The 13,451-nt window shown below is 58.1% G+C and overlaps 1 protein-coding gene across 4 annotated transcripts in view; it reads right to left on the bottom strand.

The window, feature by feature from the left end:
- Nucleotides 1–39: 39 nt before the first annotated feature.
- Nucleotides 40–13,451, bottom strand: part of IFT140 (intraflagellar transport 140) — a 71,903-nt gene continuing 58,491 nt past the window's right edge. For 3 of the 4 annotated variants that reach the window (XM_059415721.1, XM_059415720.1, XM_059415723.1), the window contains 12 exons: nt 12,863–13,040; nt 12,238–12,428; nt 11,797–11,892; nt 11,365–11,497; nt 11,147–11,290; nt 10,329–10,457; nt 10,037–10,219; nt 7,115–7,321; nt 6,679–6,891; nt 6,422–6,588; nt 5,650–5,791; nt 40–487 (listed from right to left, as the gene is read on the bottom strand). In XM_059415721.1, the coding sequence (XP_059271704.1) occupies nt 281–487; nt 5,650–5,791; nt 6,422–6,588; nt 6,679–6,891; nt 7,115–7,321; nt 10,037–10,219; nt 10,329–10,457; nt 11,147–11,290; nt 11,365–11,497; nt 11,797–11,892; nt 12,238–12,428; nt 12,863–13,040 (1,990 nt within the window). In that variant the 3' untranslated portion in view covers nt 40–280. Of the gene's footprint in view, nt 488–5,649; nt 5,859–6,421; nt 6,589–6,678; nt 6,892–7,114; nt 7,322–10,036; nt 10,220–10,328; nt 10,458–11,146; nt 11,291–11,364; nt 11,498–11,796; nt 11,893–12,237; nt 12,429–12,862; nt 13,041–13,451 lie in introns of all 4 variants that reach the window. The other variant, XM_059415722.1, reaches the window with a different exon arrangement.

Here is a 13,451-nt window from a genome sequence, read left to right as displayed (position 1 = left end):
TGGGACGAGGCACAGTGAACATACGGACAGGCACAGTCCTTCGAGTTCTAGCATTTTAGGCTTTACAGTCTGTACTTGGGAGACTGTCATGGGAAAAAATGAGCCAAATCTCTTCTTGGTAAAGGGACCACAGGGGCCAGGAATGCCGGAGGACCACGCTGGCCCCTTATAAGCAGGACGGCCAGTGCCCTAGAGGGACAAATACCAGTTTTCATCTCACCAAGGTCAGGCTCCTGCTACCAACCCTGGAAGGTTCCAGAGGAGCTCGTAGCAGCGGCTGTCAGGGCTCACTCTCCACCTCCTCCAGCACCTCCTCGTCTACTTCCTTGCGGTCGTCCACGCTGCTGCGGCAAATGCGCTCAGGCATGGTGCGCACCAGGGGGAGGCCCAGGCCCTGGTGCACGACGTCCACGGTCCGCTGGCTCACATAGTAGGATATGTTGGCAGGTGGCACCCGCTTCCGCATCTCCTCCAGGTACCTGTAGGCCTGGGTCGGGACAGCGATCACCAGTTTAGTCCGCGGCACAGACCGAAGCGCCCACCCCTCAAGTCTGTGGCCCCGCGTTTCCGGTCACCTACCCCTGCCTTCAGGAGGGGCCTGGGACAACTGTCTAAGCATGCAGCTGCTCCAAGGGCTGGCAGTGTCCAAAGCCCAGGCTCTGACCAGTCGGCTATGGGCAGCTCTCCCAGCTCTCCCAGGAAGGTCCTGGGAACAGCTGGGGCTCGGGGACTTGGGTGTTTGGGGGCCGTGCTCCCTGGAGGAGACCTGAGGGAAGGAGCTATTCCCGCTGGATTCTGCTTCTCGGGCAGGCACCAGACGTATGCCATCTGTCTGGTTCCCTCTGACCAAGCAGCAAATCTGCCCCAGCTCGCTGGGCCTCTCGTTTGTACGATTCTCAGTCGTAAGCCAGTAAACCATGGAACTATCAGTGGTTTTCCTGTGAAACTTCCTCTGGTTCTGCCAGTGGGAGTAGGTGGGAGAGCCTGGGGTGGAGGGCTCTGAGCCTCCCACAGAGCACCACACCTACACCTGTCCGCGTCTGCTCACACCTGTCCACACCAGGCCTGTCCACGCCTGCTCACACCTGTCCATGCCTGCCCACTCCTCTCCATACCTGCCAATGCCTGCCTACGCTTGCTCACACCCCCCCATGCCTGTCCAAGCCTGCCTGAGCCTGCCCACACCTGCCTACCCTTGCCCACGCCTGCCCGCACCTATGCAGGCTCACACCTGCCTACATCCGTCCACACCTGCCCACGCCGGCCCATACCTGCCTATACCCGTCCACACCTGCCCACGCCTGTCCACACATGCCTTCACCCACTGTGCAGGCTCACACCTGCCCACGCCTGCCCACGCCTATCCGCACATGCCTACACCTGCCCACGCCTGCCCATACCTGCCATGCAGGCTCAGCTCTGCGTATACTCACCCATGTGTCTACATGCCTGTGCCCGCACCTGTCCACGCCTGCTGTGCCTGCCCACACCTAAGCATGAGGTGGCTTCTAACGCATACCACCAAGGTACACTTTATATTAGTTCAGATGCGATCAAAACTTCCAGGAGCTTAAAACTTTTTTTTTTTTTTTAAAAGAGATTTTTTTTTTTTTTAATGTATTTATTTGGCAGACAGAGATCACAAGTAGGCAGAGAGGCAGGCAGAGAAAGGGAGGAGGAAGCAGGCTCCCTGCTGAGCAGAGAGCCTGATGTGGGGCTTGATCCCAGGACCCTGGGATCATGACCTGAGCCGAAGGCAGAGGCTTTAACCCACTGAGCCACCCAGGTGCCCCAAAACTTTTTTTTAAATAAGGAATGATCAGATCTTAGTGTTTCTTTTTAAAAGATTTTATTTATTTACTTTGAGAGAATGCATGAGCACGAGCAGGGGAAGCCGAAGGCAGAGGGAGAAGCAGGCTCGACGTGGGGCTCCATCCCAGGTCCCTGGGATCGTGACCTGAGCTGAGGCAGATGCCAACAACTGCCACCCAGGTGTCCCAAATCTTAGTATTACTTTAAAGATGATAAAATTTCCAGAGCAATTTCAATTTGGGTGGGTAGAACTAAGACATAAAAATTAGACATAAAGGGGCACCTGGGTGGCTCAGTCGGTTAAGTGGCTGCTTTCAGTTCAGGTCATGATCTCAGGGTCCTGAGACTGAGCCCCACCATGGGCCCCCTGCTCAGCGGGGAGCCTGCTTCTCCCTCCCCCTGCCGCTCCCCCTGCTTGTGTTCTCTTGCTCTGTCAAAGAAGTAAACAAAATCTTAAAAAAGAGAGAGAGAGATAAAGATGAAAATAGAAAAGTAAGCGGCGCTTGCTGGAGGAACATACGCGGGGCAGAGTGCAAGTCCCAGGAGTTCTCAAGCGAGGCGGGGAGACCCCCACACGGTAGGCGACTGCCTGCTGTGAGCCAGGCACTCTGCTGGGTGCCGGGACCCAGGTACAAAGCAGGGTTTGGGGCTCTAGGGACTAGACAGAATTCAGGGGTGGGGTCTAGAAGCAAGAGGCCAGTGGAAACCATGGTGCATGGTGGTGCCCTTCTGTGTGTAGAGCTGGTTTTTCAATGGGCAAGGCAGCCGGTTCCACAAGGAAGGCACGGCCACCAGACCCAGCTGGACCGCGACGAAGAGAAGTGCTCCAGGCCGTCCAGGCCGAAGAGGACTCCTGCTGTGCAGGCGGCTCTGGTGATATGAGTGCAAGGGGACAGTGGGAGACATGGAGCAGGGATAGGGGCTTTATTTCCCTACCAGAGGATGCCTGGCCTGCCTACCCCCTCACCACTCACAGGTCTGTTTCTTCTAAGTTAAAGTTGCTAAATCCCGTGGGCTCCAAACAAGGGTTGGGATAGCGAAGAATCTGGTGAAATCACGAAGAGTGATTTTTCTATTGGTGTTGAACGAGCAAACAGTCTGAGTCCACTTTTGTGTTTCTTCTCCAAAATAGAAGGAAACCCGCTGAGAGATTTGGAGATGCTTCCTCTGACAGCAGAGGGTCAGTGAGTAGACATGGAAGGGGACCAAGAGGTGGTGAGCAGCAGGCCAGGGAGCGAAGTGTCACTCGTGGTGCTGACCTGTGGGCTACGGCACCATGCATGGGCTGCAGTCCCAGGCACCCTGGAGGCCAAGGCCCAGTGCCGTCGGCCTGGCTCACTAGCCATATTTCTGAAACAGACTCATCGTTAGGTGCTTTACAAGCGCTCGGGAGAAGCTGAGAGGCTCCCTGAGGCCGGCCTAGTCTCTCTGGGAGCCGTCTACTCTGAAACTGGGAGGGTGCCCACAGGATGCCCTTGAAACAAAGGAAAACTGCAGCCAATATTGGAGGGAGACTTCTTACATTGGTAACAAGAGGATGGTGAACATGGGGAGAGGCTTCTGGTGGGGGCAGAGGGACGGTCACAGACCAGCCCTCCGCCAAGCAGGGACATGCCAGGTGTTGGGAAGCAGGGAGCGGGGGAGGGGGTGCGGGGAGTTCCTGCTCCCCGTAGCTCTTGCTTGAAGGGAGGCCCAGTCAGGGGCCACTGGGGGAAGCTGACTGGCACATAGAATTCCCACACTTACTGGCTTGAAGAACCAGAATCTGAACTGGGGTCAATCAGAGCAGCCAGAAATGAGGAGACATTGGAAAAGAGAGAGTCCCAGAGGGGAGCCCACGCCTGGGAACGGACACTGCTCTCCAGTCCACTCGGCACACTGCATGGTGGGGACCGGGGCCCACTTCGAGCCTAGCCCAAGCTAAAATACGGAGCGGTGATTCCCACTGCTGCCTGCCACAGGGGAGAGCTAAGCTTCTGAGATGAGTGAGAAGGTGCTGGAAGGAAGAAAGGAGGAAGAAACAAGCAAGCACACTCTTTGGAGGAATGTAACAGAACCGTCTCTGCTGGTTTAGCCACAGTGTCTGGGACAGAAAAGAATCGCCAGCTGTGAGACGCAATCGCCAGCTGTGAGACGCCACAGGAAGACGTGAGCTAACAGGCTGAACGACAGAGACTAACTGGACAAGTCCAGAGGCTGGCAGGGGTGAGCTTGTGATGGCAGGTGGCGTGTCACGGCGGGAGCAGCGTCAGAGTTGACGCTGCACGAGACGGGTGAACTCGAAGCAATAGCAAAAGCAACAGCCAAAAACGAAGATCAGGGAAAATTCTGGATTAAAAAGGGGGGAAGAGAATCAGTTGAGCTAGGAGACAGTCTACACAAGCAACTGGCTTTCCGGTGGGAGAGGAGAGAGGGATGGGAGGGAACGTTCCGCAGACGGGAGAAAAGGCTGGCAGGTCATCCCTGGTCCAGGAAAGGCACATAGGAATGAGAGGCCGTGACCAATGTAAGACGACAAAGCTGAACAAGATGAGGGGCAGGACGTGGGCACTCCGAGGAGGATGTGAGCCTACGGGAAGGTGCTCCATGCCACCAGCCATGGAGAGAAGGCGCCCATAAACCACAAGACACAGCCCCGCAGCACCGGAGCAGTGGCACTGAGGGCCTGCACATGCGCGGGTGGAGACAGGGAAGCACGCCTGTGCAGGCCTTGCCGGTGCACAGGACTCCATCTGGGGTTGTCAGTGCGACTCACGGGGGCTGTGGTTGCTCAGGCCTGGGGATGTTGTGGTGCAGGCCCAGGTGGCCTGAGACTGTCTGAGAGCCCCACCTCTCCCCTGCATACTGGTGTGGGGCTAGATCTGCTAAAAAACCCACCCGCCAAAATGAGAGCAGGGGCAGAAATGCAGAGTCCATCCCGCTGGCCTCCACGATGTTAAAGAGACCTGGAAATGTGTAAAACAGGCCTACTCTTCCCACGCAATTTGTTTTGGAAAATATAAAAATATAAACATTTTTTTAATGGAAATGTTATTTATGTCAACATGTGGTGGATTTATTTTATTTTATTTTATTTTTATTTTATTTCATTTTATTTTTCAGTGGCTTAGTTTTATTCTGTGACACAATATACAGCGTCACGTCGCCCCACATGGATAACTTCCCAGTGCAGGGGGTTCCTGAGACCAAAATGTTTGGGAACCGCTCTACTGAAAGGAATCACCAAAATCCTTGCACAAGAAAGCTCCAGACCCGGCTCGGCTGGGTCACACACTCGATCAAACACTGAAGGAGGAAGCTCCCCAGTGTTACATGAACTCTTTCAGAGAACACAGGAGGTGGCCAGAGCATGTGGCCCGAAGATCCTTGACACCAACCACGAAAGAGAGAACACAAAAGAGAAACTAAAGGAAAGGCAGTTTCTGAAAATGAGAAACGAGCTAGCTGTGCGACCTCGCCGTCCCACCCTGAGGTGTCCAATCTAGTGTCCGCAAACTAAGGGAGAAGGGCAGGACGCGTGCCGTGCCATTCACATATCGCTCAGAAAAATACCCATTTCATGTGTAAAACATCAAACAGGAAGAAGACATGCAAATAGAACGAATAAACAAACGTGGCATAATGCCGAGAACTGCGGAATCTGGTAAAGGTACCTGTAGCTTCTATTATTCTTGTGACTGTCTCAGTTTGAAATTATTTCAAAAGAAAAACAAAGGCTAAAAGGACAAATACAGAGAAGCACCTCTTCACCGTGAGCTCCTGGCCCCCCCGGCTGAGAGTGGGGGCCGCCAGCAGCAGGGCCACCCCGGCTCTCCCTGAGCCCCGCGAGGGCCTCACCGTCTGGAAGTCCTCGGCCTGCAGGAAGTGCTGGACCAGGAAGCCGCAGACGTCCCCGATGCGGACGGTGCTGTCCAGCTCGGGCTCCTCCAGCAGCAGCTCGCACTGCCGAACCGCCTCCTTGGGGTCCTCGGCGTACGTCCTGCCGAGAGCGGAGCCAGTGGAGCCCGAGCCCAGAACCTCGCCACCAGTCAGGGGCTGCGGAGCTCCTGGCATTCGCGGGATGGAACTTTCGTGAGGTCAGCTCCCGTGAATTAAACAAATTCTCTAATGACTTCACCAACTCACTGATTCACTTGATAAAAACTTCCTGGTCGCTTGCAGTCCCAGCACCGCGCTAGACTCAGCCTGTCACCCCAGTCCCTGCTGGTTACCAGTCTGGAGGGGGCACCGTGATGCAGGGGGGACACGGGGCAGGGGGTGAGCATGAGCAAAGGCCAGCGCAGGGACGCGCTCCACAGGGCACACGCGGGTCTGCCACAGAGCAGTGTTCGAGCCGGGGAGGGTCCCAGGGGAGGGACCCAGTGGGCCTTGGTCCTGGGCCGGGACTGCAGTCACAGGGGGCTTGGGGAGGGTGTCAAGCTCCAGGTTTGGGGAATTCCCCAGGAGGAGCTCAGCATGGAGGCGGCAACACATCGTCCACGTGTCCTACTTAGGGCCCACGGGTCTCCTCTGCTCTTGCTCCCTGCCCGCGAAGCTGGGCCTGGTCCGTGATGGGGAGAGGAGCCTGGGGGCCGTGTGTCCCTGCTTCCCCGCGCCACGGCACACACACCTGCGGGCCTGGATGAACCGCTTCACCAGCGTCATCTTGCTTTGCAGCTGAGCCAGCTTGGTCTCCTGATCCAGGGGGCTCTTGGCCTTGGCCTTGGACAGGCACTTGTAGGCCTCCGTCAGCGCCCCGTGGGCTTTGTCGTAGTTCTGGTACTCGTCGATCTCCACCTGCGCGGACGAGTGCCGTCAGTGCAGATGAGCCCCCCAGGGCCCCAGCACCCTCCCGGGGGGTCCTGGCCCTGGCAGGAGGGTCTGTACCTGGGCACAGGCGTCGTAGAAGCCGGCCAGCAGGTCGAGGGCCCGGCCCTTGGTGTAGAAGCTGATGATGTTCCTCATGATCTCTGGCTCCTTCCGCCAGTCAAGGGCCTGCAGGTAGTTGGCGGCCATGATGTAGATTTCCTTCTGCCTCGAGACGCCCGCGAAGAACACGATCTTTTCCGTGTCCCCAGACTTCAGCAGCGCTCTCATGGCCTAGCCGGAGGGAGGGCGGAGGAAGAACGGGTCCTGGCAACGCTGTGAGGCCCCTCTGCCCCCTCGCTTAGGCGGGATGTCGCCACAAGAGGGAGCTCGGGCTCCCTGTCTGCGCAGGGCCCCGGGAAGCCGCCGCCTGGGAAAGTGCAGCCCTGGAGAGTGAGCCCCGGCTGCAGGTCGCCCCCCCCCCCCGCCCCGCCCCTCCCCGGCTGGGCGCGCTCACCTTCAGCTTGTTCCCTGCCTGCGTGTACTTCTTGGTGGCCAGGTGGTAGCTGCCCTGGCGCATGCAGCAGTTGGCGATCTGCTCCAGCAGCTGGCGCCGAGACTCCTCCGACAGGTCCTTGGAATCCTTGGACACGGTCATCTTCTCCGCCATGTCCTCGGTGATGGTCATGTTCTGCTCCAGGCAAAGCTGCAGGGCTTCGTGATACTGCAAGCCAGGAAGGGGTGGTGAGAGGGGAGTGTGGGGGAGACCAGGTCCTCAGTCCAGGGGCAGCCCCTGCCTGCCAGGTCGCGCGCCCCAGGGCAGGGACAGGACGCGCTCGCTGGGCACGGGCCAACACTCATGCACTGACTCTCTCACGCTGTTCATGCTCTGAAATGGGACGAGGGGAACGTGGAGCTTGGAAGAATGCTGTGTTGGTCGTGGGAGGAAAAGAAACCAGAAATTAATTTCCTTCTACAGTTTGTTTTAAAATTTTTAAGCTAAGGGCTTTGATTAATCTTCTTGAAAATCGAAGGGAAATTTGACAGCCTTCACTTAAGAACCGGTCTTGTACAAACAGTGGATGTCTTGGAGGCGGTGTCCTCTCTGTCGGTCAGGAGCTGCGTGGGACCCCACACAGCGACAACACTGGAGCCCTTGGTGCCCGCCCCCTGTGGCAGGGAAGGGGGTTCTTTATGCGGGGACAGCGGCGAGTGGGTGCCACCCACATGTGTACAGTCCTGCTGAGGACAGATCCCAAGGACGGGAAGCGCTGGGTCGAGGGGCCTGTGAGCTCTCCTGGAGAGGGACACTGTGTTCACACCCAGCCCGAGTGTCTGCTCCCTCGACTCCCTGTGGCCTGCTGACCTCCCACCTTCACTGGTCTAACCCAGGACAAGTGGGATCTTCATGAGTTTTCATCTGTGCATCTCTGTGGAGCAGGCCGAGTGTCTGATCTGCTGGGTCTGCCCACAGTTCCTTCGTAGAATAAACTGTCCATAGTCTTTGTCCCTTTCTTTGGAGTGGCTGCCAAATTTCTTACTGGTTCATAGGAACTCCATATCTATCACGAATATTACACTTTGGGATAGAGGTATGACACGTTATTTCCCCCATTATTTATCCTTACTTTTTTATGGTGTTTTTTTCCATGTGTGATTTTCAGATTTACATTTGGCTGAATGGATCAGTCCTTCCCATCGGCATTTGGGTTTTGAATCCTACTTAGAAGATGCCTTTTCTCTCTCGAGATTGTACAAGACATCACGATTTCCAGGGGAGAGGCGCTGTGTGGCTGACACACAACTCAGGCCACTTGGAACGGGCTGGGACTAGACTTACCTTGGTGCTTTCCCAGTAGCGGTGGGGGGGCCTCGACCCCTTCACCGGAGGCTTGCGTTCCGCCTGCTGCTGGGAAATGCTCCTTTGCGCGTATGAGATGTGCCTGCGCAAGTGGTGCTATGTCTGGATTTTCTGCTGACCCGTAAGCCTGGTCATGTTCTGACCCCCATTATCCTCCCCATCACATATTTTACGGTCTGGGGGCTTAATCACCTCTGTTAATCTTTCTCCAGAGCTCTCCTGGCTGTTCTGGCTTATCTGGTTTTCACGGTAAAACTACAGAATCCACTTATCTGGCTAGAGAAAGCCAGAGTGGTGTTTCTCCTGGGGTTAGATTAGGTATGGGGCTGCCTTGGGGAGGGTGGACATGTGCATGTGCTGGATTTTTCTAGAACACGTGCTCAGCAAGTCTTGGGTGGCTCTCCCGGGAAACACTCAAACTGTAAGCACGGTTCTGGCTTCTGCAAGAGAGATCTTTCAATTCGGACGGGCTAATTTTGCATGAGTAACCATCTTCTACGTCACCATTCTGTGGCTATCCGAGAGAACTTTCTACAGTGCTGGTGAGGCCGTGGGACATTGGGACGCCATGTGCAGCTAGCGGGGGCACCGTGTGGAAGGCCGTCTGGACGTCCCTCACACAGCGAGAATGGTTACCAGATGACCTGGCAGTTTGAGTTCTAGGTAAACACCCAAAGGAACTGAAAGCAGAGTTCTTAAGAGATACGTGTCCACGTGTGTCCACAGTAGCACTATGCACAAGAGTCAAGAGGTAGAGGCCACACAGAGTCCGTGGACGGGCAGACCCTGGGCAGCATGCATACGAGGGCAGCGTGGCGCAGCCTTAGAAAGGAAGGACATTCTGGGAGCAGTTGGGTGGCTCCCTCGGTCAGGTGTCTGACTCTCCATTTCGGCTCAGGTCATGATCTCAGGGTTGTGAGATCGAGCCCCGCAACAGGCTCTGCACTCAGCAGGGAGTCTGCTCAGGTCGGTCTCCCATTTCCTCTGCTGCTCCCATTTGCCTACGCATGTTCTCTTCTCAAAACAAAGCAGAACAAAAACAAAGGACATTCTGACACCTGCTACCACATGAATGAAGCCTGATGATGTGACACTCAGGGAAGCCGGACTCAGGGCGAATCCTGTGTGATTCTAGGTACAATGGTCCTTGGCATGGTCCCACGCACACACACAGAAGAGGGGGCGGGGGCTGGGGAGCAGCCGGGGGGCTGGCATTTGGTGAGGCAGCGTTTCAGCTTTGCAAGATGAAAACAGGGGCACGGAGACGGTTCTCACCACAGTGTGAACGCACTTGGTAACAATGAGTCGTACCCTTAAAAACCAGCGACGATGGTGACTTATATGGTACGTGTATTTTACCACGCATTCACCTCCCTGGCTGTGGGGGTTACAAGAGGAGTGGCTGTGCGAGGCGAGCCTGTTCCTAGCGCTCCTTCCCCCCGGGGCAGGTGGGAGTCACGGGCCTCTTGGGAAATCATAACCGAGAGAGATGGTGAAGCCATGCCCACCCAGGCTGGAAAAGGTGGCTCCCAGGCCTCGGTTCCCGAGTGGGTGCCAAGCGGGGACTCCCAATCGTACCTTCTTTGCGGCCAGCAGCAGCTCGACCGCCTTCTCGTACTGGCTGTGCTCGATGAAGAAGTCAGAACAGCGGGCTAGCAGGGCGGGGTCTGAGCGCTCGTCCAGGTCCTCTGCTATGAGCTGCAGGGCCACGAACTGCTGGGTGGCGAAGGCCAGCTCCAGGGCCTTGGAGAAGTGGCCGGCCTGTGGATGGGAGGCGCTCTGAGCAGCCGCCCAAGCCCCAGGCCCCGAGAAGGCCTGAGTGGCCCCGGCATATATCGAGGCAGGCCCTGGTGTGCCTGCCCTCGCTCACCTTGTGGTACAGCATGACCGCCCTGTCCATGTGCTCGCCCTTTTCCTCATAGTAGAGCGCTGCCTCGGTCATGTCCTCGGGCGAGCTCAGTAGTGCCAGGTTCATGAGCTGGTCATCCAGGCCATTCTCCTGTGGGGGACAGTGGATGCCAGGGCATCCTGTGGGGCTTGCTAAGGCTGCCACAGGGGAGCCCAGCACCCCCACTAGGGCACGCTGCTGGCCCACGTGATGTCGGCTTCTTTCTTTCTGAACATTTCATTTATTTGAGAGAGAGTGAGAGAGACAGAGCACAGGCAGGAGAAGTGGCAGGCAAAGGGAAAGAGAAGCCGACTCCCCACTGAGCAGGGAGCCCGACATGGGATTCGATTCCAGGACCCTGACCCGAAGACAGACACTTAACGACGGAGGCACCCAGGTGCTCCCCTGATTATGGTTTCTAACCAGTGTCAAGATGGTCACATGCAGTCTGTGCACCAGAATTTGGGGGCCTCTTTTTTCTATTAACAGAACACAGGTCTCTGAGCCCCAGGCTGGGACCCGTCCACACATGCAGAAGGTCCTTCCTGCTGCTTACAGGCCACGAGCTATGAGCCCGCCTACGTGCTTGCAGGAGAGCCATGGAAGCCGAAGGGCTTCTCGGTGGCACTTCACAAAGCCCCTGGGGGCTGAGACCAGGGAGCAGCAGCAGTCACTCCAGCAGGAACGCTGTGCGAACGGGCCCCGGGGGGGATGTGGCGCCCACCAAGCAGCTCTCTAGGGGCCCCCTGCCCACCTGCGTGGCATGGACTGTCCGGGGCTGTGTGCCCGCCGGCACCTACCTTGCAGAGACGGATGGCATTGTTGAAGGCCTGCGCCCGCGAGTAGAAGTGCACTGCCTGCCTCACCTCCTCCTGGCTCTCATACTGGCGGGCCAGGTGGTAGGACGCTGCCCAGTTGCCGCTCTCGTTGGCGATCTCAGCAGCCTGGAGAGAGAGCAGGGAGCCCTGGGGCTCTGTCTGCGCCTCCCCATGCCCCGCAGGCCCCGGGACACCCTTACCTTCTGAATGTTGCCCTGGAAGCAGTGGATGCGGACCAGGGAGAAGTAGTCCTCCGCCAGCTCGTAGTAGCGCAACGCTGCGTCCATCTCGGCCTGGCTCTCCAGGTACTGGGCCCACCACCGCCACAGGGTCCTGTGACGAGCCCACCAGCCCCGCTCAGGGCCTGCGGCCCCTGGAAAGGATCCCCGGGTCCCCAATGCCATGCTCGCCGTGCATTCACGTGGCCAGCAGCCAGGAGGGAGTGTGCCAGCTGGGTGGCTTGGCCAGGACTGAGGGCCCGGGGTCTGGAGAGGCCCCACCCTGGTAGGCTGGGGAGCAGCTCCCAGGGAGGGATCGGTACCCCCACTTTCCCACAGGAAGCAACAGAGGGAGGCTCCCAGCTCCATGGCAAACCCATGGTCCGCCTGCCGGCCACCAGCAACAACACTCACTTGTCCTTCATCTTACTGATGTACATCTCCAGTGATTGCAGGTCCTCCGATAGCATCCTGGGCACCTCGAAGCGGTGGGTATCTGACTTCTCGTAGCTGTGAGAGAAGAGAAACAGCAGCTTCTCCCCATGGTGTCACCCTATGTCGGCGCCCAGCGGGTCATGGCGCTGCCATGGTACAGCCAGTGACCCCGGGCCTGGAGACCCAGAACCCAGTGTGGGCTGGGAGGTGGGCTGTATCTGAGGTTCTCCTGGTGAAAGTGAGCTCAAGCTCCCCCAGAGGAGGGGAGGCACACCCAGAGGCCACCACCTTCCCCGAGGCAGTGCCTCATGGAGAAGCTTCCTCTACGGGCTCCTACTACACCCTCACTGGGGCAGAGGAAGAAGCCTGAGTAAGCGGGCCCTCCCCGGCTGAGTCTAGATGGGGCCCCCCCGCGCTCACTAGCTGAGGGCCAGACCGCGGTCAGTGCTGGCCTCCAGGTGCCTGGCGTAGTTGTAGTAGGTGGCCCGCAGGTGGATACGGTCATGGAGCTCTGCAACCTCCACGGCTTTCTGCCATTGGTCAGAGGCCTGATACAGCTTGTTCACGAGGTCGTAGCGCCCGCACTTCCTATACAACTGCTCCGCATCCTCCTGGAGATGGAATAGCATATGTCAGCCCTCGGGCTCCCAGACAGCGGCCCCCGCAGGCAGCAACACCATATGCCATTGCAGCACTCCGTCCTATGGCATCGGCCGGGAAGGCTGGGGGCTGCCCTGCACGCTGGGGAGGAGACCCCACTTGCCACAGCATCCTGTGAACAAGGAGCTGACTCGGGTGTCTGCCCGTCCCCTCCCCGCCTGGTCCCCTAGGTTCTCGCGATGCCGTGAGCGCATGTATGGGCAGGGGAGGACATTGGAGAGGGGAGAGGCCTCACTCTGCTTTCTGGCTCCAACTCCTTCCAGGGGGTTTCTGTTCCTTGCTACCGCATGGCCCAGACCCACATACGCTGGCCTGCCCTGTGAGGCCAGTGCCTGCCCCCCGCCCACCTCCCCCTCTGCCTGCACTAGGGCAGCGCCCGACTCACCAGCATACCCAGCTGGATGGCCAGCATGGCCACCCTGGCTTCCGGCTCCGGCTCCCGCTCAGCCTCCCGCAGTGCCCGTGCTCCACGTGCGTGGCCCATGTTCCCCAGGCACACCTTGGCGACGTCCAGCCGCTGGGTCTTCACGCACATGTGCGCCATGTTCTCCCAGACCGCCTCACTGTGCCGGGAATGCGGCGGTCCTGTGAGCTCGCAGCCCTTGTACCCCTGCCCCTGCCACCGCCCCAAGACGCAGACCCGACAGGCTTCACCAGCATAGCAACGTGGCTCCGATCCCTCCCCAGGCTAAAGTCAGACCCTCTCAGACGGGCCTTCCACACACCCGCTTTCCTCCCTACCACGACAGCCGCCTGCTTGGTGCCACACCTCCCTGCACCCTTGAGCCGTGGAGGCGGCTGAGCTGCCCTCCGCAGGGAAACACAGGGAGAAGATGCTGCGGAGCCCTGGTCATGAGGCCCCTGAGAACCAGTGCGTGAGGCCCAGTGTGGGGTTTGTTGGTGGGCCCGGGCTGAACGGAGGTGGGGGTCCTGAAGACGATCCTGCATGTCCCCCGGACTCTGTCCTTGTGCTC

The sequence above is a fragment of the Mustela nigripes genome, chromosome 11 (genome assembly GCF_022355385.1).
Source record: "Mustela nigripes isolate SB6536 chromosome 11, MUSNIG.SB6536, whole genome shotgun sequence".
NCBI lineage: Eukaryota > Metazoa > Chordata > Mammalia > Carnivora > Mustelidae > Mustela > Mustela nigripes.
Note: the sequence above shows the minus strand (reverse complement) of the source record. Positions and strands in the feature narration are given on the sequence as shown.